This window comes from Vidua chalybeata, chromosome 25 (assembly GCF_026979565.1).
Source record: "Vidua chalybeata isolate OUT-0048 chromosome 25, bVidCha1 merged haplotype, whole genome shotgun sequence".
NCBI classification, from domain to species: Eukaryota; Metazoa; Chordata; class Aves; order Passeriformes; family Viduidae; genus Vidua; species Vidua chalybeata.
The window spans coordinates 4,249,137-4,277,074 of NC_071554.1; the positions used below are offsets into that span (position 1 = coordinate 4,249,137).

Below are 27,938 nucleotides of genomic sequence, written 5' to 3' on the forward strand. Positions count from 1 at the left end.
ACATTTTCAAGATAGTTTAACTTCCTTATTTTTGGGATGGGTTTTGTAGACAAACAGCCAATAAATCTAATACATAAGACAACTACTGCATTTAATTCCCCCTTCCTTTACTTTTCCTGTCATCAACTGCCATTAAAGCACCTAGTTTTAGGGTGGGAAACAAATACAACTCTTTAAAATATTATTATTCTTTTATTTATTTTTTATAAAGGTCTAGTTTGCATTTCAGGAGAGTCATAAAACCAATTCAGGGAAAGGAGAGAGGGAACATAGGCAAAATTAATAATAAGAAGTCACACCCACATCCCACCCCACCTGGATTTTATTTTATTTTCCCTGTTAGATGAATCAGAAAGCTGAACTCCCCACACTGTAGTGTTACATGTGCCACTCTAATTACACAGGACTTCCATCACAAGTAAGAATTTTGTATTATGTTCAGAACTGCACACACAGTTCTGGACACACAGTATCTGGATCAACTCTCCAAAGCCCAGCTTCTGGGAGCAGAGACATGGACTGCATGGGAAGAGGTACACCTCATGGAAGTTAAAGTGTAAGTTCAGTAGGTATTGCACTTCAACACTGTGCTATATCCATCACTTAACTATACTTGCTCTTCTGAGTAGTGTTACCCAGCAGCTTCAGTAGAAGTCTCACCTCAGTGCTGAGTACAAACATAGAAAGTAATTTGAAGGTCATGCTTTAATGTACAGTTGGTCCATCAGTTAAAAAGAAAACAAAGAGACAGATCCATAGTTCAACAGGACCATTGACCATGATGTGAAAATTACATGGAGTTGGCAAGCACAGTTATCTAGAAGTTAATCATAACTGTCATCTTTTCTTAAACACAGAAAGCAAGAACATTGGCCAGTATGCTTAACTCAGCAGTTGCCATGGCATTTGCATGCTCATAGTAATGCATTCTTTCTTTAAGATGAAGTAACAAAGTAGACAATGCAAAGTTCACACACAAGGACAGCATTTCTCAGGAAGCCCTTTATTAAGTCAAGGCAATAAAAGAAAAACTACTGTTATTCACCATGCTTCTCATCTTGAGGTGGTTCATACTGAGCCAGCTGTGGATTTAAAGAAAGGAATCTAGTTAGCAGCAATATTTCATGTAACACACTATATTAAAAAGTGAATGAAAATGTATGGTCTGGACTTGTTCCATTTACTTTATGCATTTTAGCTCCCTCATCCTTACGCAAGCCCATTTTCAAGTCAGGCAATAAAATAAATCTTCTCCCAAAACATCCATTTCTCACACTGTATAACCATGTAGCCATAACAAGGTGATTCTTAAATGCACTTTGAAGCACTCATGTCTTGCCCTTAACTTTTCCCTATTTTTAATTCTAGCAGTCTTTAAGTACTTTCATCTTAAATAGCAGTTGCTTGTGACTAGGGTACTATAAGCTTTCACTGAAACATGATTAAATGAAACAGTCATTCTCATTGCAATAGTATCCAACCTAACATTTCTTACAATCATTCTAGCTCCATTATGCTTTCTGGAGAGTATAACCTGGAGAATATAACCTGGGCAACTACAAACTTAAATATGACCTTTACTTGTAAAGTTACTACCAAAGGAAGATACAAAGTTGTTCACTTGGCCTCAGTGGCATTAAAGGCAAGTTCAAGCTTCAAAAACAGTTCAAGAATTGTGGCCATCTCTCTGAAATATCCTGGTTCAGTTTACTCAACTAAGATTCCTCACCTCTGCAAACTGCAGAGTAGGTTAAAAATAAAAAAAAAGTACATATAAATAAAATTAAAAAGCATAATTAAAAATAATAAACAAAAAATATACATGTGTTTCTTCCTACCAGCAACAGTAAATTGCAGCACTCTGCTGCTAACAAGAACCACTAAAATTGTATTTTCTTATTGTTGCAGATATTTTACTACAACAGATGACTAGTATACAACCCGGTCAGTTTTCTTTTCTACCAAGGACCTGTGACTTCCTGTCCTCCTCCCAACACACATGAATATCTGACATTCGTGTGATGAATGCAACAGTAGTTACCAACAAATGCACAGATAAAGGCACATATTTTATGTTAGAGGACTGCTGCAAGAGAATGGTAGTGTTCTCCCTGCATGCTGTGTGAACTCCTACAGTATGTCAGAATGATGGGCATGACATTGTAGAGGAAAGAACAGGAAAAAACAAAACACACTAATACTGGAAAATATGTAAAGAAGGAGTTCTTATTTAAAGAACGAAGCACCAAGGAACCCATGATTCCAAAAGACTTACTTTCCTGCAACAAGTTTTGACTTCTTTAAACAAAGACCCAGATTACTCTGCTCTTATCTGTCTACTTACTATCAGCTGCATTTTTAAGTCTGCTAAAACAACTGGCTGGTCTACTGCTACTCTGCCTAAAATTGTGTTCTTTGCCATATTTCCTAGTAAAAAATATCAAATGTAGCTGAGGAGTCATAATGGGTAACAGGGAAGAAGGAGAATTCCTATGACAGCAAGATGGCACTCAGGATTCTTGGGCATTACCCCTTTGTATTTCTTATCCATTCTCACAGAACTAAAGCGAGGTGGTTGTCTCCCAGTAAAAAACTCAGGGGTATTCACATATAACAGCCACCATCCTCTTTCAACAAATGCATGGAAACCTGTAGTGGCACGTAAGCTACTAGCATATAAAGTATCTCAGGCGTTTCCTTCTTCAGTGTTGTTAGAAAGCTGTTCACACCTCGGAGCTCTCTCAGCCTGCAGACTCATTAAAGAACCGCCCTGCCCTAGCTAGCACTTCAGATTCATTGTTGTTTCAGATAAAATACCAAGGTCACTTTAAGTAAAAAGCACAAATTATTGTTCCACACGGATCTAAATGCCTGTGTAAGATCCTGCCATGTGTAAGTCTGTGCCAAGCGACACAAAGTAATACATAATATTCCTCCTTCAATCTGCCTTTTGAAAGGGTTAATAATGGATACACTACCTTACTTGTTTTTACAACTGTCTTGAAAGCATGATCTACATAATATCAGACAACTTAAACACATCCAAACAAGACTCAATGCAACGTATTGAACACAATACATTTTCCCTAAGTAAATAAAATCCCTAGCTTAGCAATATTTTATGTTATATTCTATAAGAAGTGTGCCATAAAAAAATAATCTTTACTACAATGAATTCTATCAGCATTTCTCAGTCATGAGGCTAAACATCATCTATAAGTAACTCTAATGGAAGTTAGTTCTATTCCAAGTAATGAAAATATTTTTCTTGTTGTATAATATGGAACTATAGAGGAACACCAAGTAGACTTTTACCTTGGTTTTCAGTTTTTTATTTTCTTCCAGCACAGCTTCATATTTTTCTTTCATCTCTGCCACTTCCAAGTGAAGTGCCTCTATTTCTGGATTCTCAGGAGCTGAAACTCCCAGATGATGCTTCAGAAAACTGATATTTAGATGTTAAGTATTTCTTCAGTTGTATAACTACATTTTAGTTTTAACACCCGTGTTGAAGTTAACACTGCAGTACACATAGTCAAAATTGCAGTAAGCCATTGAGATTACTACAGGAAAAAGTTACCAAAATAGGAGAGCTTTTCAAATTCGTAACTATATTCCTTAAAAACAAACAAACAAAAACAAGATATCAGTACAAATCCTTATGCGTTACTACCTCCTCTTCTCTTCTTAATGGCAGATGTTTTGAAGAATTAAAAGAAAGAACCAAAAAAAAAAAAAAAAAAAAAAAAAAAAAAAAAAGAAGCAATACCCAATAATGGAGGCTGCTTAAAAACAGCAAGAAACCACATATGCCATATGCTAGTTCCCCCTTCTTCGTGTATTTAAAAACAAACAAAAAACAACAGAAAAAGGAAGTGTGAAGAAGCAAACTTCAGAACCCATTGCCACTGCAGGTACTCGAATCTAATGCTGCAGGTCTACAACACTGAAATGACCTATAACTTAGCTTCATAATTACTGACATACTGAAATACCCAGCTCTCTTGCATCCTGTCAGACTCTCTTAGCTTGTGAAAATGCAATCATTAGGTAAAATGCATTGATAAAAGTCACGTTCTGAATGCAAGGCATTGAAATGAGTCTATCCAGTCCACCCATGAGTCAGAAGCAATACTGTGCATGAACTCTCAATAAATAAGTCACAGCAAAGAAAAAGGATACTCCAGTGCACTATCTGGTTTCTCTGGCTCTTCATATAAGGCTACCAACACTGCAAATAGAAAATATTCAACAATTGCAAGAAGTTCATGCAACTCTAAGCTTTTTAAACACATATCAGCAGTCAGAAAGCATACATGTTGCATTTTTCCATTGAACAAGATTTTCACTTGTACACTTTGACATAAGCAACAGGTCTGCTGTATCAGAGGGGACAGAGCATTCCACCTAGTAACAGCTAAAGAGAATTTTCTTGATCCCTAACCCCACATTGTGTTCTGGTTATTCTAGCGCAGAACACAAAACATCCTGAAAAAATTTACATACGCCACATGCACCCTAGTACTAGCTTTAGCCAGTAAGACTGAAATTCTAACTATATTGTTCATAAAACTACTTAAGCTACATCTTTAAACCACAAGACATCGGCAGTTTCGTAACTTCCAGCAGAATAGCAAACCTCCATTGAGCATCTACAGTTACAAAACTAAACAGCTACTAAATGGCTAGGTGACACTGATAATTTTTACGGGTGGGGGCTCTAATGGCCAAAACCGCCAAACAAAAGCAGCAATACCCCGACAATTTAAATAAAAATAGCCATTTGCATAGCAACAGAACAGGAGACTGTCACATGAATACCCAGGAAGTTCCCAATCACAACCATTCCCTGCTCCCCCACGGGGCCATGTGCCAGTTTCAGGTGTCTTGAGCTACACAACCAAACTGGATTTAAGCTAAGTACTTCCGAAGTTAAAAGCAAAGTTAGGCTGCCTCACTGCTTGGAAGACTTGGAAGAGCATCCCATAGGATGGTACTGCGATTGAAAAATCAAATGGTACTCACACACCAGGCCAAAATTCTTAGTGCAGCAGCTATTCGCTTGACATCCTAGATCTGCTGCTCCCTCTTTAAACAGCATATTTTCAATATTAGCAGAATATTATTTTTTTCAATATTAACATATTTTGCCACATTCCATTGGAAGGTTCTCAAAAAGATGTTAGAAGTACTTCGAAGATACCAAGTCACGTGTCAAGTTTAGCATCATCATTTTCCCCGGTTTGATATGTAGAGTCATTAATCCAGAACTTAGTTTCATTCATTCTAGGAAAAAAAAGCACTAAGTTCTAGCCAAGAAAGGGTATAAAACAAAGGTTTTTTTAAGATAACATTTGCTGTTATTTCATCTCAAGCACTGACTTCCTCTGTTGAAGAGCTTCACGAAAAGCACGCATTGGAAGAAAATTAATCAAAAGTGCGCATTGGAAGTAGCACTTTGGTCGAAGAAGAGAGGTCTCCAACACACCACGCGGGGAAAGGACCCGCCTTCCCGTTCTACACGCACCTCCAGCACTCGCCCCGCACACGGTGAGCGTGCGGGGCAGGAGCGGTTTGCAGCCCTCGGGGCACGTTTCCAGCGGCCCGCTGCCCTCTCCCGGCGTGCACCGCCTCGCCGCGCACCTCGGGCTCCATTTCCAGGCCACGCCGCACCAAGTTTTCCAGGCGAGCTCTTCTGCCGGCCGCCTCGCCGGACTGAGGAGAAAAAGCGATCGGCGAGGCGAGGCGGGAAGCCAGTGGAGAGCGGCAAGGCAGCCCGAGGGACGACCGAGACGCTGCCGTGCGGGGCGGCAGCCGCTCGGTGGGAGCGGGACAGCCTGAGAGGAACGGCACCCGCCCGCAACGCCCCCGAAGAGCGCCCGCCGGCGCCTCGGGCGGCACGACGCGAGCCGGAGACTTACCCTTGGTGAGCATGTCCAGCACTCCCGACTTCTCCAAGTACTGGCGGAACTGCTCCCGCTTGGAGTCCGCGGCCTGAGGGAGGACGCCCACACGGTCAGATCGGCGGCGCGCCCCGCCTCGACTGCGGAGGCGGCCCTTTAGCACAGGCCGGTCCCGCTCTCCGCCGCAGAGGCGGCACGAAGGGCCAAGCCGGTGTCGGTCGGCGGCCCGCCGCTCCGCGCAGCCAGCACAGAGAGCGGCACCGCGCCCACGCCGGCGCGCTCCCCCCTACCTTGTGGTGCGCCATCTAACCCGCACGGCGCCTGCCCCGGCCGCGCGCCTGCGCCCTGCGCTTTAACGGCGCGAGCGCTTCCCCACGGTTACTACGGCGACGGCGCCGCGGCAACGGCCGGGGCCCCGCCCCGCGCCCCGCCCTCGCTCCCCTCAGGGCGGCCTCGCCCTCCCACTCGCCGCCCGAGGGGAAGCGGAGGCTGGCGCTGTGCCCCCTTTCTTGCGCGGCTCTGGCCCTTGTCCCGCTCTGCCCTGCTCTCCTCGCAGGGGGACGAGGGGACGGTTCCGGGTCTCAGCTCAGCCCCGTTGGCCGGGACGCAGCCCCGGAGCTCCCCGCGGGGAAGGCGAGCTGTGGCAGCGGCCATCGTCCGGAGCGCGGCCGGCCGTGAGCGGAGCCCGAGCGTCTCCGAGCGGCGGCTGCCGCGGTGTTCGGGCCGAGCGGCGAGCTGTCTTGCGGGTGGCTGGAGTTTTTTCTGTTTTCCATAGTAAGCCTTCTGGTTTGTGAAATTCAAAGTGTCTGATTAATAAATTTCAGTAGCTACAGCTGACTGAAATCACAGGAAAAAGTTGCAGCAAGCAGCAGCTGCAGAGGTGCCTACTCAAGAGCCTTTGAAAAGTGACACGTGGTGAAATCTTTTGCCCTAGCCTGTTAAAAAAAAAAAAAAAAAAAAACTGTTATACCTGTTTATTTTTCTGAAAACATTGACAGATAAAATCTATTTATTGTAGAAATAATAATAAAAAATTATAAAGACCAACCAAATGATCTTGCACATATGATGTTAGGGAGTTTTCACGCTTTTTCTCCATGCTCTTCCACAATGTTTATCTTTTTCAGTAGTTCCTCTTCATTTGGGAAGGTGCTGTGATTAAACAGAATGTCTGACTCATACCCAGACATAAAAAAGTTAATAAAATTCCCTCACAGCAGCAGAAAAATTCTTTTCTAACTTGTCTTGAACAACCCATACATGATGCCCCATACATGAACATCTAAATGCTATCTTTCTATTATTTAGACAGCAGGAACAGAGTGCATTAAATACAAGGCTTTTTATTATGGAGAGATTAAATGCAAAACAAGCATTAGCAGTTATTGCCCACAGAATTTTACGCATCAAGAAATGTGAGAACCAAAGCCACAGCAGCAGCATTAACTTGCCTAAGTCACACTATGTCCCAGTATATTATACAACCTTAAAATTTACAGCATAAACACAATTATGTATTTATGTATACACACAGAAGTGAAAAGGAGAGAAATCTACAGTGAATAGTTTTAATAGTTCTAGTGTGTATTTCTTACGTGGACAGGACCAAATTAATGTTGCTGCTACATGCAAAATATCCTTTTAGGTCTTCTGGCTTCTTTTTTTGCATGTATTGTACAGTTTTCAGTCAATCTGAAACATGGCTATCTGCTAAGCATAATGACAGTGCACTTCAAGAATTTCATTGTGCTGTAACATCATTGTGCTATATCTCACAAATTATTTTTTTCAATAGATGAACAGTATGTCAAATCTGCTAGTAAGAAATACACACAAAAATACTAATGCATTCCAGCTGTGACCACCTCACCAAGTATTTACAGTGCTGTGCAACTCAAATAAATGCATTCCATACATGGAAAGTTTGATTACAAATGTACCATAGTATTTTGTTCATCTTTGCCTCCTTTATTATTTCAAGATGTTTCACGGAACTTCCTTTACACCATATGGACATGAACAGCAAGTGGATAAATGTCCTAATGTTTTGTTGTCCCCATAAAAAGCATAAACACAAATGCTCCTCCTAAACAGGTAGAAGCTTTCTTTGATTTAAAAGTTTATCAGAATTCGGGGGAGAGACAAACAGAAAAGAAGTAGTTTTACTGTTTGATAAACCTTTTATATGTCTTTTGACATTGTAACTGAAATCAGGAAGGTACTACCATATTTGCTTTTTTTGGTTCTCTGTCTTTGTTTTTTGTTTTTTGTTTTTTTTTTTTTTTTTTTGTGGTTTTTTTTGGGGTTTTTTTTTTTTTTTTTGGGTTTTTTTTTTTTTTTTTTTTTTTTTTTGGTTTGTTTTTCTGCTTTCCATAGTAAGCCTTCTGGTTTGTGAAATTCAAAATGTCTGATTAGTAAATTTCAGTAACTTGTTTTCTCATTTTGCTGTCTTATTAGTGTTATGAAAAATGTCAAAAGTAAAGCTCACAACATATCTATAATTCATGATGTTTTAAAAAATTAGTGGTGTATTGAATTCTGATAGTATACTATAAGAAATTCACTTTTATTTTTCTGCTGAGAAAGTCAGTGGCGATACACTGAAAAAAAGTGTACCATGGAGCCAACAAATTAGTGATCTGTTTTGTAAATGCTTTTTCTCTTTGTATTTACAACAGTTTGAACAGTGGAATAAGTTTGACCTTCCACTTTTGGTCAGCTACCAAATGTCTGTCTGAATTCTCAGACTGATTAGGCAGAGACATGTTTACCAATAAGTTCTTCTGAGAGCATCTTTAGCCTAATTTAATTTACTGGTCTTTGTAAAAAATATCATTAGACTGTAAATTTTGTCTTCTACTTTTATTCAGTTTTAATAGTATCAGCTGTGATTTTATGCCTTTTTCCTAATATGTGGATTGAGAGGATGTACGTTTTCCTTTTTAGCTGGAGTGTAGAAGTTTATACACTGAGGTCTATGTCACATTTTCATTACAAAGGAAGTAAAGAAACTGTTTAAAATTACTTAGCTACTATTCAAAGGGTTACACAACTATGTAAACAGCTGGTGAAAGTTGAATTATTTAGCTGCACTTACACATAGGTCTGGGTTATATCTCTGTTCAGGAATTATCCCAGCATTGGTTAGTGCAGCTAATGGGTTAACTCACGTTATATTTGAAGATCAGTGGGGGCACGCCTACTGCTGGCATTACTTGACAGTGACTGTTGCCTAGACAGAGAGAAAAGCTTAGGACTATTCCAGTTTCTGCTTTGTGTAGATTCTGAGCTCACCACCCCCACAGAATCAGAAGTGTCTGGTCGGCTGGAATTTTTTCCATCAGTATTGTAAGGAATTTGGGCTTTGTTTACATTGAAACTGTTCTGTCTTCTGTCACTGTTCCTTGGAAGAGAATTTGTTGGTATTCCTGTGCTCGCAACCACTGCCTGTTGCCTAAGACTGGTACTAGGAAAAGTTGTACCAGGTTGCAATGAAGTTTGACATGGCATCTCAGCAAAGCTTCTCAAGTACACGTTTGAGGCAGTATCTGCATTCTGAGTATCAACAAGAAAATGTTTCTTTTCAGCCTCTTCTTGTGCATCATGTGTCTCAGTCCAAAGCTCGCCAAGAAAGCCTTCGTTATTATTTGTGCTAGCATTTTGAGTCTGATTGTCTAAAGCATTTGTAGCTGGCCTCTTCTTTGGAGATTTATTTTCCTGATTGCAATGGGTGTAATTGCTGCTGCTTTCTGTATGGTTATTTTGCACAGACTGAAACATAGAAGGAGAATTTAAAACTGGGTAGAGCATAGTGTCAGTTTGCTTTTCCATCAAAAAGGCATAACTGCTAAGAGCACAAGGAAGTGTTTTCTGAGGGGTGGTGGATATTCCCAAAGAAGAGTGTGGTATCACAGAGTATTTCTTAGATTTATTTATGTAGAAATTGTCAGAGTCATCTTTGTTTTTATTCTGCTCACAGAGTCCCATTTTAATTTTTCGGAATCCTAAGTGGATAATTTCTAGAATATTTAAAAGCAATGATACAGTTGCTATTGATTGCATAAATAATATAAACACTGTCTTTTCTGTTGGTCTAGATACAAAGCAGTCAACTGTGTTTGGACATGGGTCTCTCTGACATTTATAAAGGGGATCTAAGTGAAAACCATAGAGAAGATACTGCCCAATCATAAAGCCAACTTCCACTGCAGATCTTGTGAAAATATGTATCACGTAAGTGCAGAGCAAAGAGCCTCTTAGGGGGGCTTTGTTTAGCTTTCTTTGATCCAGTTGCCGGAGCTCTCTCTCCAGTCTTTTACGATTTTCAGTCATTTCGAATTCAGTGCTTTCAAGTTCCACCCTTACCTGAGCTTTCTTTTTTTGCCTCTCTTTTTCCAATGCTCTTAGTCTGTATAAGGCATGACCCATATACACCAAGGAAGGGGAAGACACAAATATAACTTGCAAGACCCAGTATCTTATGAGAGAGATGGGAAAGGCCTCATCATAGCACACATTTCTGCAACCAGGCTGCTCAGTATTGCATATAAATTCTGATTGTTCATCATTCCAAACATCCTCGGTTGCCACTCCAAGGACAAGCATTCGAAATATGAAGAGGATCGTTAGCCAAATCTTTCCAATGATAGTGGAATGAATGTGGACCTCCTCTAAAATGCCTCCAAGGAAATTCCAGTCTCCCATGGTTATTCTGCCATATTAACACTAAAATGTATGAAAGAAAAAAGTATCAAATACTGTAAAAGTTGCATTCCTTCCTTAACATATTATGAAAAACACAACACTGGGAAAACTATCGTATCTCACATTGTAACCATGGGAACATGACCAACTGCTCATTGATAATTAGGTATTATTTTCTATCACCTATGAGATGGAGAACTGCATTATCTGCCTGTACCTACTTTATTATTAACATCCTGATAAGCACATCACTACAAGATATTAAACACCCTCAGTCTGCATCCTATCAGTGGAAACTAGAGTGCCTGACTTGTAGCAGGATTTAAAGAGCATGATGTGATCCATTTGAACCATCATCCAATAACAATGTGAGAGCAGTACATTTATATTTAAGACACTTATCAACATACAGGAATATTTCCTTGTCCTCTTTTTCAGATGTTCCAAGCCCCATTTCACAGCTGTAATTATGGCAGTCCAATTAGTGTTTAACAGAAAATTGGTTCTATAAAGGAGCTCAAGAGGGAATAAATCATCTAATGAAAATGTCAATATTAATTAAAAACACATGTTTAAGCATATAATTTTGTGCAGACATTTGGTTTTTTGTTAATGGATGTCAACAATAAATAAATAGAATTGCTGTAATTGGTTTGCTTCCTCTGATCAACAATATCTGCATTTGAAATAGTGAATAGAGTGCCTAAGTGTCAAGTATTACTACTTTGGCCACAACTCTTTGAAAAATAAATAATTTACATAAAAATTCTTTACCAGCATTTTCATAAATTACTGTCATCTGAACACAGATAAACTGGTAATGTATGTGTATAATTGTACATCTCACCTTTCTTTCATATATTTGTTTCTCCATTAACAGGATACTACATTGTGGTCAAAATTTTAAATTCCTTTTCAATATTTATGTTATTGTATACATATACAATTGTAACACAATTTTTATTATGTGTGGGGACAAGCAAAACACTTGTAGATTTACCTTTTCATTGTATGGACAGCACAATTCAATAGAATAGTACCTTACTTTGGTATTTTTTAGGATAAAGGTGCTTTAGCATAGCATTTTCTCTTCAAATGGGATTAATCTTCACCCTATAAAACAGGAGTACTAACAAGTCAACAGAAGCTGGAATCTTATGGTTACAATATTAATGTCCATAGAGGAATCATTATGTTAAGCCTTCTAAACATGAAAATACTTTTGCAAATCAGTATACGAATAGGCAAGTCAGACATTTTTTAAAGATAAATGAATTAAAAATAAATGGTAAATTAAAAATAAAACATACCTTTCTTTACAAAAATATGAAAAACTAAACATCTTCGACGTCCAATAAAATATTACAACCCCTGCCATCTTCCATCTATGTGAGTAAAATGACACATTATAAGCAGTTTATTTTGCTACAGTAGCAAATAGAGTGTGAGCTTTGCACATGGAATTTATATTTGCTGGGGCTGAAGGGAGGAGAAAATCGATCTATTGTTCCATCTACTACCGCTTCAAGCATAATTTAACTATGAACAGTAAAAGATTCTCATTTTTAAAAAGCTAGAAAGAAAAAATCTGCAGCTTTAAGTTCTTTGAGATTATCTTCTCTTTTGCCTCAATAGCACCTTTTAAGTTTTAGGAACAGTCTCAGCCTCAGAAAAACAGAATAAAACAGAACTTTCAGACTACATTTTAGTTTATGTATCTCAATAGCAGCAGACATTCAGCTTGCCTGTGCAAAAGAAGGTAAATCTTCCCAAACACTGTAATTGTAAATTCCTGCAGACAGTCTGTTCTCCTGCAACAGCTTAGCACCACATTCCTGGTGTAAAACATCAGTGAATGTACTTTTGGCCACTCCAACCTCACTCCCTCCTCACAGACAGCATCTCCTATATTCTGTGATTCTGCACTTCTCATTTATTCTCCTGAGACCATATTACTTGTCATAGTGATGTCTTTAAAATACTCCTGAAGCTGACAATGGTTTTGCTCTATTTTCCCCATCCATGTAATTCAGTATTTATTTTTGGGAGCAAATCATTATAATTCCTGTCTTAAATGTCAGATATAGTAAAGATGTTATTCTTCTTTATAGTGATACTTATGTATAGCCTATAAAAATGACTAAGTGACACAAGTTCCATTTTTAATCCAGACCTTAAACTACCCATCTGCATTACCTCAGCAGGAAAAATAGGGAGAACAGGCTGAAATATTTTCTGTTATAAAAGAGTGCACAAACTGTCTGGTCTCAAAGAACATTTTGGGTACTGATGGTAAGCTGGGGAAACCCTTTCAAACACTCTAAGAAATGTTGGGCAGGGGGGAGGGAAAAAAACCTTGGTTTACAAAAGGGAAAAAAGAAATAAATATGTCTATTTTGTGTATAAAATTTTTTTTCTGGAGCCAGCATTAGCAGTGCAGTGGCCAAGGGCACAGCCTCATTAGGCATGCCTGGTATTAATGTGCAAGTACACTGCTAGGACCAATATGAGTTAAGAAGCATATCTAGCACTAGAATGTTCTTTTAGGTGATCCTCATCAGCACTCTGCAAAAGTGTAGTTCTGATTCAAATGTCCTATAAAGGATGAATAAACTTCCTCTGCTGAGAACTGTAAAAAGCTAATCATTATCTTTTAATTTTGGTGCTGAAGATCAGTCAATAGGTCATGTCCAATTTCACACTTGACGGCTTGCCTGAAAGTACTCAATCATTTTGGCAAGCTAGCATTTTCTAGCCAGCCATCTCTATGAAGTACTTAAAGCAGGATTCTAAACATGTCTTCTATTGAGTACTTAAAGTACGTCTCTAAATATTTTTCTGTTATTAATAAAACCCTCTAAGTCTGCTGAAGTGGTCCACAGGCACACACACACTCCCTGCCAGCTCATGCAGAGATGCTGAAGCTTTGTTTGAAAACCTGAAGTGTTTGGTGAGACTGAGCTGCCATGGCTGGAGATTTACTTGCTCTGTAAAACCTAAATATTAAAAAAAAAAAAAAAAAATTCAACGATCCACAGTGTTCCAGGATGCATTATCTCTTTTAAAATAATACTACAGTTGAATGACAACTTGACAACTCACGAGGGAAAATAAATTCAAGTGCCAACAATAATTTTATAGTGTTGATGCTGCTTTTTACCTTAGTTTAGACAGCTTGGAACTGTGACTATTTACATTAACTGTTTATAACAATATTCAGAATTTAGTAATTTAGTGTTGTATGGAGAGGCTATTTCTTTTTCTTTCAGGTCTAGAAGCTACATCACTAGCGTTTTATTCACTGGAAAACATTCTCTAAATTTTTATGACTATATTGATTTTTCTTAGCTTAGGGTCAAACATCACAGTAATCCTCCAATCATGGAAATAGTCTCTGAAGATCAAGGCCCTTTCATTTTTATACATCAATAATGTGCACTTTATGTGTACAATTGATTTTTATTTTCTACTGTTATCTGTCTGACCCACAATGGACAGCTAGATAAGAAGAGGCACAAACATCAGTGATGTGTCCTACATGTTTTCAGGCTAACATGAACTCACTCCCATAGTTTTCTTTCAGTAATTAAGAAAGATCACAAATTATAAACTGCAACAACGAGAAATTTCGACAACTGTACTACTCAATGTTGTCTTTAGGATCACCAAATTGAGCAGTACTGTGTTTGAAGGCAGACCAGAGATTACCATAGGAAGACTGAAGCACTACACTCCAAATTAGTGTATTTCCTGTGCTGCCTTATAGATTCACTTTTTATTGCTAAGATACACATGCAAATCAGTAGGTGCACATTTATATTTTCACTTTCACAAGCAAAATTTCTGAAGATGCTCTGGCCTAGATCAGAAAGTTTAAGGTTTTTTTTTTTTTTTTACAGTTTCTGTCTTTATCTTCGTTCACTGTTGATAGTTTTTAATTCATTCCTCAGCTTTAAAAATTTGTTTTTTCTGTATCCTTTTATATAGCTTGCTGTCTATTTTCCTCTCTTAATCCATGAAATTTTATTTATACATATACACTGGTACTATAGCTTTCTGTGCCTGCTTTTAGTTCTCTCTTGACCTTGCACCTCTTTGCATTTTCAAGTTTCCATGTCTACTTTATTAGGCTTCCTCCAGTCTTTTTTTTTCTTCTTTCCTGCCTGTTCTGCATCCATCTGCTGGGCTCAGGGCCTGTGTCTGTGGCTGGGGCCAGGGGAAGGGAGATGGGCTTCACCTGAGAGCTGCAGCATCTAGGTTGTACTCATGAGGTGTGAAAGTGGCTGAGCCAAGAATTAAGATAGGCTGCAGGAAGGGATGGGCTGGGGCAGCAAATGTGCAGCCACTGAGGCTGGGGTATATAAACCACAGCTTCTGGTCAGGGTGCTTTGCTGCTCCTTCAGCTGCTGGCAGCTCCTAGGCTGTTTCAACTCTTTGGTCAGGTGTGTTCTGGTACTTAGAGAACGGAGCTGCCTGCCTGAGTAAGGCTTCAGGACTGGTGAAGGTTCAGCAGCCTATGGTAGTAAAAAGTACACTTGTGATGCCCGCCCCAGTCAGGATCCTGGAGGGAACCCCCCTGCTATGTGACATCCCCCAAAATAAACCCACCAGCCTTGGTGGTCTCAGAGGTCTTCATGGTCTCAGTGAGTCTCATGGTTTCCTGAAGTTGGGGGTCCCATGTGTCAGAGACTGCCACAGAAATCGGGCTGACCCCCCCATCCTAAATGCCCCCCTGCCAAGTGGGTCAGAAACCTCCCTCAAATGGGGCAGAGATCCTCCCAAATGGGAAAGACACACCACACACCCCCCAAGTGGGGGGATGGAGGGGAGCAGTGACATCCTGCAAATGGTGGGGGGGGGTACAGCCCGGTGTATCACCCCTCTCCCAATAAAGACACCGTGCCTGGCATCTCCAGTCTTCATGGTCTTCGTGGGTCTCGTGATCTTCTGGGGTTCGGGACACAGAGCCCTCACGTAGGATGGGGAAGAGAGTACAAAGACCCACACAAAATGATGGGGGCTGAGAGAGACCCTGGACTGTCGCCCCAAATCGGTGCTGATGACGCCACAAGGGAACAACCCAGGACCTGTGACCCTTCCCGACACCCTCTCAAAGGACCCCGACCCCCGGGTGACCCCGCCACCTTCACCCATCCTCTGGGTCCCGTGGGCCCCTCCGAAGCTCCGCCCCCCTGCCTTATCACTCGTCGCAACAGTGACAGCGTTGGCGTTCTGGTGGCGTTTCGCTCCGGGGCGGGGTTTCTTCGCCCAAGTCCCCCCAAAACGGTCCCCGCGCCCGCCCCGGCCCCATTTGTCCCCGGATTCCGCGGGGATGCGGCCCCAGAGAGGTATGGGAGGATAAGGGGGATGGGGGAAGTGTGTCGCGGGCCCTTTAAGATCTGCTTTTAGGGGATGCTGGCCTTATAAGATTTCTGGGACAGGGTGCTGCCCTTTAAAACACCTGGGAGGGAGCGCTGGCCTTTTAAGACGCTCTTTTAGGGGACACTGGCCCTTTAAGAGCTGCTTTTAGGAGACACTAGCTCTTTAAGTCTCGCTTTTAGGGGACACTGGCTCTTTAAGAGAGCTGAGAAGGGTCTGCTGACCCTTTAGGAGACCTGGGGGGGGGGAGTAGGGGGGACACTGGCCTTCAAGGAGCGGGGGGATTCCCGGGGCCTCCCCGCTGGATTCTCCCCGCGGGGGAGGAGGGGGTTCCCCGGGGAGGAGGGCGGTGACGGTGGGGGCGGGTGGTGACGCATGGGAATCCCCGTGACGTCACGACAGGGGGATTCCTGCCTCGCTCGGGGAGGAGCCAGGGGTCTGGGGGTCCCGGGGGGCCCGGTTATGACACGGCGGTTTGAGGGATCTCAGGAGTTCAGGGAGGACCCCCGAACAGGGTCTGATTGAGACACGGGGATCTGGGAGACGCCTGGGCGTTTGACATCCCGAACCTCCCCTTCCACACCCCCAGGTCCCCCCCGCGCCGCTCCGCCCCAGACGGTGAAGCAGCTGCTGAAAGAGCTACGGCAGCAGAAGAGCAGGGAAGAGGCGAGATCCCCGGTGGGTGACCCCCTCTCCCAGGTGACATCTCCCGCGGGGACACCTCCACTCTCCTCCCTGACCCCCTCGCTCTCCCCCCAGGTTTTGGCTCTGCCCTCCCCGCGCCCCTCGGATGGTGAGTGACCTCCGACCCCCCAGCTCCTTCCAGATCCCCCCACACCCTCTGCGCCCCATAAATCCTCTCCATGCCCCCCCCCCCATCCCTACGTCCCCACCCCCAGTCCTCCCTCTGTGCCTCAATTCCCCTCCATGTCCCTCCCCCCAAACCTTCCTAGTCCCCCGCCAGGTCCCTCCCTATCACCTGGTCTTTCCTCAGGTGCTCCCTGGCCCGTTGCCCCCGCAGTGACGCCCAGCCTCTGTGCGGTCCCACATGTGTCACCCCATGGCAGCCCGGGGGGGGCCCACGGGGGAAGGGCCTCCGGTCCGAGGGGGTTTCAGGTGAGCTGGTTGGAGTGGAGAAGGGGGAGAAATGGGGCGTGAACTGGGAGATTAAAGGGGGGTCAGTGTGTTAAATGGGAGTCTATGGGGGAAAATGAGAGGGCAGTGGGGAGAGAATGGCAGGGGAATGGGAGGCAAAGGGAGGGAATAGGGGAAATGGGTGGGAGAAGGGGGAGCAGACAACTGGGAGGGGAATGGTGGGGCAATGCAGAGTTACACGGGGGTCATGGGATGGTTAAGGGAGGCAGTGGGAGGGAATGAAGGAAGCAATTGGGGGCAGTGGGAGCGGCAGTGGGGGGAGATGATGTAGGTGGGGGCAATGGGGTAGCAGCTCGGCGGACAAGGAGAGGAAAATGGGGAGGGGATCATCGGGGCAGGATTTGGGGGGGGCACCTGGAGCCCTGGGAGGTAATTGGGACGAAGCCCCCCTCCACCTTGACTGCTTCCCTCTCAAGGCTGCTGCCATCCCTGGCCCTGCCTGGCCCCATCCCACAGTGCCGTGGGGAGAATTTGGGGCCCCCCTGCTGGGAAGGGAGATCCAGGACCTGTATCCCGAACCCCAGAACCTGGCAGCCGCCCGCGCTGCACTGGGGGGCCGAGACCCCCGGGAGCTGCTGCAGCAGGACGAGGAGGGGGACACGTGAGTGGGGGGGCCATGGCAGGGCACTGGGGGGTACAGGGGTCATAACAGGGTGCAGGGATCAAAGGGTCCATGACGGATCAATGGGCTAAATTGGAGAAATTGGGGGGTGTCAATGGGGGGTGCAATTTAGGGGGTCACTGGTGTGAAGAACAGTCAGTGGGGCCCATAGGAGTGCAATAGGAGGGCAGTGGGGTGAGTGGAGGTCAATGTGGTGTTCAGTGGGGGGGCAATGGGATGAAGTGGGGTCAGTGTGGGTGAGATCAGTGTGGGGTAAATGGGAGAGTCAATGTGGACTTCGGGGGTAGGCAATGGGGGAGTCAGTGGGACAAGGCAGTGCTGGGAAGCCCCCAGGGGCAGTTGTGAGCCACTGGGAGGGGCTATGGGGTGACAAGTCCTTTTGTGGGGTCTGTGTTCTGGGAGGAATGTGGGGGGTGGATAGAGGGGCAAGGGGGGTCCCCTCTAACCCCCCTCCACCCTCAGGCTGCTGCACGTGCTCTGTGCCGGGGGACAGTGGGCACTCGCCCGGGCTGCAGCCGAGGCTCTGCGGGACCTGGGGGGACTTGAGGTGCGGGAGCACCTGGGCAAGGTGAGGGGGGGGACACATCTGGGGGGCCTGAGGGGGCATCTGGAGGAGATCAAGATACAGGAGCAGCTAGGCAAGTTTGGGGGGGGGGGGGGGGAGGGGAAGCTAGAAGTGCAAGAACTCCTGGGGAAGTTGAGGGCATTGGGGGTAAAGAAGGGGTTATAGGGGTAATAAGTAGGTCTTATTGGGGCAATAAGGGGGTGATGGGGGTAAAAAGACAATAATGGATCAGGGGGTGATGCGGGTAATTAATAATGGGGGTGGGGTAGTTAATTAATAATTAATCACAGGGTTCTGTTGCAGTCTAGTTACAGGGGGAGTGCTGGAGAATAAAGGGGTAATTAATACTGGGGGGGTAATAACGGATGATTAGTGATGGTATAATTAGAGTCCAATAAAGGGTAATGAAGGGGCAATTAATAACAAATAATTAATGAGGGGATGATAAAGGAATAATAAAGGGGGGCAGAGCAGTAGCAGAATACCAGGGTGATAATTTGAGGGTTCAGGGGTGATGCCCTCCAACCACCCCTGATTCCCCCAGATCCCACTGACCTTCCTTTTTTCCCTGCAAGAGCCCCCAGACCCCCTTTAGCCCCTAGACATCTAACTCCCCCCGGGAGTCACTCAAGTCTCCCTGACCCCCCCCCATTTTATGCCCCCAGACTCCACTGCTGGTGGCAGCAGCAGCTGCAGCCCCAGAGATTGTGAGGGACCTGCTTGTCCTGGGGGCCAATCCTGATGCCGCTGACCACGGGGGCCGCACGGCCCTGCACCTGGCCGCAGCCTATGGGCACCCTGAAATCCTCCAGGTGAGACCCCAACCCCCATGAGGACTAGGCAACCATGGGGACCACAAAACTCTCCCAAAGGTGACCCCAAAGTGGGTCCAGAAGGGGCACGGTTGTCCTGGGAGACCAGGGAACCGGCCTAGTGGGGTCCCTGCTATCCAGGGGGACCCCAAATCTTTCCCCTCGCCTTCCCAGGCTATGATGTCCTCAGGGGTTCCTGTCAACGTGGAGGCCAGAAATTTTGAGGGTCAGTAAATTTGAGGGGGGGGGCAAGGGTGGTGGAGGGGCTTGGGGTAGGGGTGATTCTTGGGGAGTCCTTGTTTGGGTGGGATCGGGGAGAATTCAGTTGGTGGGTCCCCAACGGGAGGGGGACTCAGGGGTCCCTGATTTGGGGTATCTGACGAGTCCCTATTTCAGGGTGTCTTGGGAAAGTCCCACTTGAGGGGTACTCAATACAGAAGCGGCTTGTGGGTCCCTGGTTTGAAGGGGACACTGGGGATCCCTATTTTTTGGTAGCTCTTGGTGGGATTCCTGGTGGATGTCTCACTGTTTTGGGGGGACGGGGGATCTCCAGTTTAGGGGTCCTGGTTGATGGTAGGAGGGTCCCGGGTGTGTGTCTGTACTTTGAGGGGGTCCCTAGGAGGGTTCCCAATTCCAGGGGGCCCTGTCTGGGGGAGGGGCCCTTCCTGACCCCACTTGGTTCTCCCCCAGGCCAGACCCCTCTGCACTGTGCTGTCCTGGCCCACAACGCCTCACTGCAGGGAGGGTACAGCCCCGCGGGGGGCTCTGGAGGGGGGTCCCCCACTCCCCAGGACCGATTCCGCTGTGTTGAGCTGCTACTGCAGATGGGGGCAGACAGCAGCAGTCAGGTACAGACCCTCAAAGACCCCCAGGTACCCCAAGACTCTCCAGGTGTCCCTCAGATCCCCTGGGTTCCCCGCACAGACCTCTGTGCTCCTCAAAGATGACTGTGTCCCAACTCAAGGTCCCTGTGTGCTGGGCAGACCTGAGCTCCTGGCCTTTGGGGTCCTTTGGGGTACCTTGGGAGGGTTGGGGAGGGGCAGGAGACCCCCACAACACCTGTGTGCCCCCCAAAGACCCCTGTGTCTCCCTTCAGGGACCCCATGGGTTGTACAGACCTGTGCTCCCAGGCACTGGGATTTCTTGGGGTCCCTTTGGGGAGGTTGAAGAGGATGTAGGGGGGTGGTACCTCCTGTGGGGCCCTCCCTGATCCCTGTCTTGCCCCCAGGACACCAAAAGCAGCCTGACAGCACTGCACCTGGCCGTGCGGGGAGGCAACCTTGCCCTGGCCCACCTACTGCTGCGCCAGCCTGGCATGGCCCCCCGCCTTGTCAACATGAAGGTTTGAGGGACTTGTGGGGCTGGGGGGAGCTCTGAGGGGTTCTATGGGGGGCTCTGGGTTCCCCCTAGGGCCTTGTGGGGCACTTGGCACTGAGGGACCTCTGTGGGGCTCTTGGGGCTGATTGGAGGGGTCTGTGGAGCTCTTTGGGGTTCCTCTAGTGGCTTCTGGGGTGTGAAGGGGCTCTGAGGCTCAGAGGGATCAAAAGGGCACTGGAGGATTTGGGGTGTCTTTGGAGAGCCTGGGGAGGCTGGAGATATTGGAATCAGATCTCAGGGGTCTCTGAGGTACCTCTAGGGGTGCTGGAGGGTGACTTGTGGGTACACTGAGCCCCCTCATGTCCCGCAGGCCCATGGGAACACCCCGCTGCACATGGCAGCAGCACTACCTGGGACCCCCAGCCAGGAGCCCCTTTTGAGGCTGCTCCTGGCCTGGGGTGCCGACCCCAGTGCCCGCAACCTGGAGCACGACCTGCCCCAGAGCCTGCTGCCCCCTGGGGCCCCCGGAGACCAGGTGAGACCCCCACATCACCCTCACACCCAGCACCATCCCCAGCACCTCACTGCACCCTAAAACTTACTCGTGATGGGGGGAAATGCCCGGAATTGCTCCTGGAACCCCAAAATCACACTGTTTTGCCTCAGATCCCTGCTGCTTTACCCTCAAATCCTGCTGCTTTACCCCCTCACTTTCACAACACCCCCAAACCGTGGGGTTCTGTCCCAGGACCTTTGGGTGGCATCCCCATATTCTGGGGTAGAACCCCGTGTTTTGGGGACCTCCCTGAAACTTCCCTCTCCCACAGCTCCGCCTCCTCCTGAGGAGCCGCCGGGGGTCCCAGCGCCCCCCCCACACCGCCGAGTGACGTCAGAGGGCGGGGTCTCCCGGGTATCAGATGGGGGGACACCCCCATATTGGGGGATTTCCTCATGTTAACTTTCCCTGATTTCAATGAAATTGCCCCCAAATTTCTGTGAAACGAGTCAGAACCACATTGGTTTGCTGGGGGGAGGAACACGGAGGGGGGTCCAGCTCCCCTTTGCCCTCCCCCCCAGCCTCATTAATGGGGGCTGTTAATGAGAGGTGTCTCCTCCAAATTGGGGGATTTGGGTGGAGTATGGCAAATTGGAGGGGAAACCCAAAAACTGACAGAATTCTGGAATTAAATAAAAACTTTCTTAAAATCTGAGTCTGTTTTTTCCCAGTGCCCTCAGTCTCCCCTCAGTCCCTCCCAGTGCACCCCACTGACCACAGAAAAATGAGGGGGTTCTGGAACAAAGGGCTTCAAATTGAGAAAACCTCTTTTTCTCTTCTTTTAAGGATTAAGTCATCGAAAAAACCTCCTTTGACACTATTGAAAGGCCTTAAATTAAGGGGGTAAATGGTGCGAAGTGTGAGGGGAAAAGATCAGGAAACACGAGGGAGAAAGGGTGGAAAATGCAAGGGGAAGGAGGGTGATAACCATGAGCCAGCTGGGGTGACTTCCAGAGGTGCCCCCACATGCTGAGGTTTTCCCCTCCCGGCCCTAGGGGTGCTCTAGAGGAACTGGTGAGGGGAGCATCCCCAGAACCATCAAACGCCTCACTGCACCCACCGAGTCTCCTCACAGCCAAACCGTCCCAGCTCCCCCAATCCACCTTCAAACCTTCCCAACACCCCCCAAAACCATTTTAGCCAGCTACAGCTCCTCTTTAGCACTCTCAAACCCCACCCAGCACCACTGAAAGGCCGATTGATACCACCAAATCAATCCCTCCCAGTTCCCTCTAAATCTACTTTAACACCACTGAAATTCCTCCTAGCATCTCCAACACCATACCAGCACCTTACAATACTCTTCCTAGAGAGAGAAATTATGGAACTTTCCTAATTCATTTTTCTACTTAATGGGGTTAATTAACTTTCAATTAATTAATTAATAATAAGCAGTGTTAATTTTCCACTTTAGCCAGCATGTAGTAAAGTTTTTTCACAGATTGCTATTGTAAGAATAGTTTAGGTACAATTACTGAAATTTAAAGTTTTACTAAACCAACCTTGATATCCTTCAATGAACAAAGCCTGAGGGAGAGAAATGATGCTGAGAACTTGTTCTGCCAATTGACAGAGGCAATTTAAAGGACACAGACACCAGTGGAAAGAATGGTCTTATTTTACATGACTATTAAGGCAACACAAAAGTAAAATGCTACATTCAATAAAACTACACACTTGGCTTTAGCAACAAGGGAAAAAAAAAAAGCAAGGTAATGCACCAAATCATTACTACATGAGTGTCGCTGTCGAGCAGGACGGGAACAGAGAACTCCAGATCAGAAGGCAAAGAAAATGAGCTCTGATTTATTTCAAATATACCGCTCTATATATAGAGAACATCGAGAAGACTAATTTCATTTGTCTTAGAGTAAAAACATGTCACACCATTGGTGTGCAGTGAATGACGCACAGTGGCAGAGCATATCTATAAACAATGTGAATAACAAGATAGATTAGAGAATTATTTACATTCTTTCCCAACTGTTTCCCAGGCTCTTGCCTGGTTAGAAAACTTTTCTCTTTCTCTCTGACTGAGCTGAGAATATCCACATTTCCCCCTTTTTGTTTAAAGAAAGAAAAAAGAAAAAAGAAAAGGCGGTGTTTGTGCTCTCCTGCACGGCCCTTGAAGGAAAGAGAACAAACACAGCTCAAGAGCCTTATCAACTCCAATCAATCAAAACCTCAATTTGGATATTGACTCAGAACAGTCGAAGAGATTCCAAACTCTTAGTATAAATTTCAAGAAATCAGTTACCACCTCTAAGATAGGAACAACTCATTGTCAGTCTGCCAAAGGACTGGCAGTCCAACTTGTCAAAATCCATTTCCCAGTGTGAGCAGATGCCCACATGACAGAAAAGAAGGTATTAACAAATGTGCACATACCCAAATCAGCCAAATTCGGAATTTGGCAAGATGAGTAACATCTGTTTGCCACAGCTGCAATGCCCTTAGGCCTCTGAGATTTATCCCAGCCAGTAAGGTGCAGCAGGTCAAGCCTTGGTTGGCATTCATCAAATTGCTTTTGCAAGGTGTGTGCACTTGATAGAAGAATCATGCAAGGCTTTTGGCCCATGCAGTCATGTCCTCAATGAACCACTTGACTGACATATGAAATGCCATGAAATCTCTGAAATGCCATGGCCACAGCCTTTAATTCAATCACTTGGGCCGAGGCTGTTGTGGCTTTCCAGTACTTTGAGCTGTTAGCTCTTTCCCTTTTTTTTTTTTTTTTTTTTTTTTTTGGAAAAACCAGCAGCACCTGCGGGCTCTAGGACCCTGCGGTGCTCGGCGAGGCGGAGGACCCGGTCCAGGGGGCCGGGCCAAGCGTCCCAAACCTGGCCGGGGGGGCGGAGAGCCCAGGCTCTCTGCCGAGCCAAGATCCACGCGGCTCGGTCCCTCCCCCCAGCTTCTCATAGGTATCACTTGGGGACCCTGAATCTGGGGTCCCTGGGACACTCCATAGCCACCCACAGATTGACGACCTATTCTAACTTTATATTTCGGTGCACGCCTCCACCAGGCTGAAAGAATCCCGGCAATTCCTCTGGCTTTTCGCCCTCCCCCCACCCCACCTGGCCATGGATGAAGCCACAGCTTCACGGGACCCCGCTTCTCCCGCTCTGCGAACAGGAGCGGGGCGCGGGCAGGGGAGGTTTTCCCGGGAATATAAAATTCCACCCTGGTTTTGGGGATCTTGGCACCACTCATGCCTGCCCAGTACAAGGGGTTGCTCCTCGCTCTCAGTGTGTCCGTCCTGCCGCGGGATACAATGGACTGAATCGCGGCTCCACCCCCATCCCCAGCCACGGTAGCAGCAGCAGTGGCGCTGCTGCGGACCAAGCCGGTGTTCGCTCCCGCTGCCTCTGCCTCAGTGGGACAGAGCTCGGGGCAGTCTGGGGGAAGCGGAGGGAGTGGTGGGCTGGATGCAGGCTCTGAAACAAACAGACTGGATCTGTTGTCCAGCACAAGGCTGCCTGCTTCTGCCGGCGGCGGTGAATCACAGAGCGAAGTCGCTGCTGAGTCGGCTTCAGGCAGCGCGGCGATGGGAGCCGCTGTGCCCTGCGGGCGCTCCCCGCCCGCAGCGAGCGGCGCGGGGGGTGCAGTTTCCCCCGCGGCGCGGCACGCCGGCAGCCCAAGCGGAGCGGGCGGCGCGGCTTCGGCAGCGTCTTTCGGCGCTGGCGGTCCCGGGGTCGGTGACGATGTCGGTCCCGGGGTGGGGGGCCGCGGCGGCGGCTCTCTCAAGAGTGGCGCTGGCAGTCGCGGCGGGCTCGCTCCAGGCGGAGCGGTGGGTGGAGCGGCAGGCGGGGCGTCGAACCCCGCTGCCGGCAGGTGTGGCGCCATGGCCGACGCTGGTATCTCAAAGGATATCAAATCTGTCGGTCCGCTCGGTGCGCAGGGAGGCGGACCGGGAGGCAATGCTCCTGTCCCGTTGGCAAAGCCGAGGCCCCCGCGTGCGGCGGGGGGCGTGCCAGGGGATGGATCAGAGGCTCCATTGCCGGTCCTGGCAGTACCAGAGGGTGGGACGGGTACATCTGCGCAGGCTCCATCAGCGAAGGAATCGGGGGGGCTCCAGCCCCCACCGCGCGGGCGGCGCCGGCCCCCCCGCGAATGCGCTCTGGAAGCGGGGGGGCTGCGGAGCCGCGGACTGTGGCGGCACGGCGTGCCGCGCAATCAGCGGCCGATCTGTCGGCAAAGAATATCTCGGCTGAACATAGTCACAGGGACGGGAATACTCGGTCTTAGCAGGAGTTCCCGGCGACATGTAAAGTCCGCGGGGCGTCCCAGCGTCTCTCGCAGACCCACTCTGCGCCGTGGCGGGCCTGGGCACCGCCCCGCCCGCCTGTCGCCCACTGATTCCCGAGACACCACTGCATACCGAAGCGGCATCTTCAGTTCCCGATAACTCCCATTCGGAGTCACTGCTCCTCGGGGTCTTACGAGGCAAGGCCGTATAGATGCATCCCCAGACTGCAAACAGAGCAGATGCTGTGCCGTCCCTCTTCCTCACTTGCTTCAGGAGGCACCGGCCCAACTCATTCCAGACCTTACGATCAAAGGCGAAACTAAGGTCTGCAGGGAATCCATGCTCCCGAGCCCAACTCAGGAGCCTGATGAAGTCATCATCCGAGACCCGGATCCCCAATTGTGGGGCGCAGCCTTGCCAAGCAGCCAAGACTACCCGTTCAGCCGTAGATGGCTGGTTCCCCATTGTTAGGAAACCCTCCCTTAGCAGACGTCCACTTCAAGAGACAGACAGTCCACTAGTTCAGGGAAAACCGTCCCACTCAGTTCTCGGCTTCTAAGAGCCGACCCGCGGTCCAGACAGGACCAAGCCTTCTCCGGAAGGCCCACGGTTTCAGCGTTACCTCTCTCAGGAGGCCAAAGGTGTCCGGCCAGAGCCTCCAGGCTACTGGCGTGGAGCTGCGCAGCAAAGCCCCCCCGCAAGACGCTGTGGTTCGGGGCTTCGGCCGACGCTGCAATTCCACGAGGGGTCACGAGATGTCGCTGTCGAGCAGGACGGGAACAGAGAACTCCAGATCAGAAGGCAAAGAAAATGAGCTCTGATTTATTTCAAATATACCGCTCTATATATAGAGAACATCGAGAAGACTAATTTCATTTGTCTTAGAGTAAAAACATGTCACACCATTGGTGTGCAGAGAATGACGCACAGTGGCAGAGCATATCTATAAACAATGTGAATAACAAGATAGATTAGAGAATTATTTACATTCTTTCCCAACTGTTTCCCAGGCTCTTGCCTGGTTAGAAAACCTTTCTCTTTCTCTCTGACTGAGCTGAGAATATCCACACATGAGAGACAAGAGAGTGATTGAGAAAGATGCATCCAAAATTGTCTGTTCTATTTGCTTATCAGGGTTAATTGTCCAATTACAGCTTCAGGTAATGAAGTCAGACACCCCCAGTTTGCTCCCCTCTCCTCGATTCATTTTTGTCTATACTTTTTTCAGGCCTGAGACAGAGGGTGCCCTTGGTTCTCAGGCCTGGAAGGACTGTTCTGTCTGACCAAAATGTGAAGAGAGCTTACTAACACTCTCTATGGAGTCCAGTGTACTCTGACGCAGTACAGCATCTGAGAAACACGAGAAGCTAAAACCACAAGGCATCACGCCAAGGGACAGCGACATCTCCTTCGAGCGCACAGCGCCAGCCCGTGGCCGTTCCCCCGCTGCCGCCGCTCAGCAGCTGCAGCAGGCGGCGCTGCGAGCCCACCCAAGGGCCCCCAGGGGCGGCACCGTCCGGTCACGGCGCTCGAACGGAGCCCACGGCGAGGAAACGCAGCGCTGGGCAAGCAAGGCAAAGCCAGGCAAGGGACACGCAGGTGATACCTCTGTAACCTGGGTCAAACGTACAAGATGCTTGTATAGCTTGAGTTGTACCTATATAAACCTGAATCATAACTTTCTGTGCAATGTAATAGCTCGTATGTGGTAAACTAGTTGCTTAATGCTTAAATAAACAGAAACATGCCAAGTGAATAATCCCAAAAATAGACAAGTATAACTATATTGGGAAACAGCAGGATGTACTAACGAGAAATTGGCAAATGTAAAGCCAATTAGTCACAAAATGGAGAATTTAAACCGGTTATATCCAGAAAGATCAAGGAACACCATAACTGCACATGCTCCAAAGAAAGAGTTGAGAAGTTCAGATGCCAGGAAGACCTTGAGCCTTCATCGAAGAAGACCCCCAACACTAACTAAACTGGGGAAGCACAAGCGCAGTACAGAACTATTGTCTTGCCTAGAACTTCATTGACTTGTCAAGCCATGCCTACTCCTTCCTTCCGTCTTGCCATACCTTGCCTACCTCTCCCTTGAATTGTCTTGACTTTGCTTACCCCTCTCTTGCCTTCCCTTCCTGTAAGTGGAATGACCCTGGCTGGATGCCAGGCTCCCACCAAAGCCTGTCTGTCACTCCCCTAAATGAATGTAAAGTGGGGACAAAATATATATGTCATTAATTGAGATAAGGACAGAGAGAGATCTGCTCCCATCCATGGGTCCGGCGTCTCGTATCACCAGACACATTGCAAATTCTTGGTAAAAGCTATTTACCATCCTCCCCGTTCCCGTGTCTGTGCAACAGCCTCTCCAGGGCTATCCTAGAGATACGAACATTCCGCTATCAACACCGCGCTGTTAACGGGGGATAAAAGCAACGGCAACCTAAGTTAAAACGCTGGCTCTGGCCGGCGTCCGTTACCATTTTGCAAGCCGCTTAGCCCTGCAGCCAGTCACCTTTACCGCAGAGGGGCTGGCACTCCCGAGCCGTGCCGAGCCGTGCCGTGCCGCTCCCTCCTCCCGGCGCCGCCGGAGCCCTCACGGCCCGGGGGAGCGGGGCTGCAGCGGCCCCGCCCCTCTGCGCTGAGGGCCGCGCGCGCCGCACCCCCGTC

The 27,938-nt window shown here is 47.3% G+C and overlaps 3 protein-coding genes and 1 long non-coding RNA gene across 10 annotated transcripts; 2 read left to right on the forward strand and 2 right to left on the reverse strand.

Moving 5' to 3' along the window:
• Nucleotides 1–987: 987 nt before the first annotated feature.
• On the reverse strand, nt 988–8,156 carry MYCBP (MYC binding protein). Of its 2 annotated transcripts, none has more exons than XM_053964325.1 (5): nt 6,194–6,313; nt 5,922–5,994; nt 4,183–4,231; nt 3,316–3,445; nt 988–1,082 (listed from the first exon to the last, which is right to left on the reverse strand). In XM_053964325.1, the coding sequence occupies exons 1-5, from the start codon at nt 6,206–6,208 to the stop codon at nt 1,038–1,040; spliced, it is 312 nt and encodes a 103-aa protein (XP_053820300.1). In that variant the 5' UTR covers nt 6,209–6,313; the 3' UTR covers nt 988–1,037. The 2 variants fall into 2 exon arrangements, with proteins under 2 accessions (XP_053820300.1, XP_053820301.1); XM_053964326.1 differs by lacking the exon at nt 988–1,082 and adding an exon at nt 5,528–5,715 and having other exon boundaries at nt 3,407–3,445; nt 6,194–8,156.
• Nucleotides 6,588–11,255, forward strand: LOC128799714 (uncharacterized). Of its 3 annotated transcripts, XR_008434810.1 has the most exons (4): nt 6,588–6,677; nt 7,885–7,997; nt 10,001–10,136; nt 11,046–11,255. It is a non-coding gene; the product is annotated as an uncharacterized LOC128799714 (long non-coding RNA). The 3 variants fall into 3 exon arrangements; XR_008434808.1 differs by lacking the exon at nt 7,885–7,997 and having other exon boundaries at nt 6,589–6,677; XR_008434809.1 differs by lacking the exons at nt 7,885–7,997; nt 11,046–11,255 and adding an exon at nt 10,311–10,400 and having other exon boundaries at nt 6,589–6,677.
• Nucleotides 8,256–27,868, reverse strand: GJA9 (gap junction protein alpha 9). 3 transcript variants are annotated; one of them, XM_053964321.1, is made up of 4 exons: nt 27,601–27,868; nt 11,608–11,720; nt 10,269–10,628; nt 8,256–9,674 (listed from the first exon to the last, which is right to left on the reverse strand). In XM_053964321.1, the coding sequence occupies exons 3-4, from the start codon at nt 10,605–10,607 to the stop codon at nt 9,075–9,077; spliced, it is 939 nt and encodes a 312-aa protein (XP_053820296.1). In that variant the 5' UTR covers nt 10,608–10,628; nt 11,608–11,720; nt 27,601–27,868; the 3' UTR covers nt 8,256–9,074. The 3 variants fall into 3 exon arrangements, with proteins under 3 accessions (XP_053820296.1, XP_053820295.1, XP_053820294.1); XM_053964320.1 differs by having other exon boundaries at nt 8,256–10,628; nt 27,749–27,868; XM_053964319.1 differs by having other exon boundaries at nt 8,256–10,628.
• Nucleotides 15,876–21,634, forward strand: LOC128799712 (NF-kappa-B inhibitor delta-like). 2 transcript variants are annotated; one of them, XM_053964324.1, is made up of 12 exons: nt 15,876–15,955; nt 16,576–16,664; nt 16,746–16,779; nt 16,981–17,102; nt 17,558–17,742; nt 18,226–18,331; nt 18,994–19,140; nt 19,315–19,366; nt 19,831–19,988; nt 20,369–20,482; nt 20,828–20,992; nt 21,285–21,634. In XM_053964324.1, the coding sequence occupies exons 1-12, from the start codon at nt 15,940–15,942 to the stop codon at nt 21,342–21,344; spliced, it is 1,248 nt and encodes a 415-aa protein (XP_053820299.1). In that variant the 5' UTR covers nt 15,876–15,939; the 3' UTR covers nt 21,345–21,634. The 2 variants fall into 2 exon arrangements, with proteins under 2 accessions (XP_053820299.1, XP_053820298.1); XM_053964323.1 differs by having other exon boundaries at nt 16,576–16,779.
• Nucleotides 27,869–27,938: the final 70 nt, after the last annotated feature.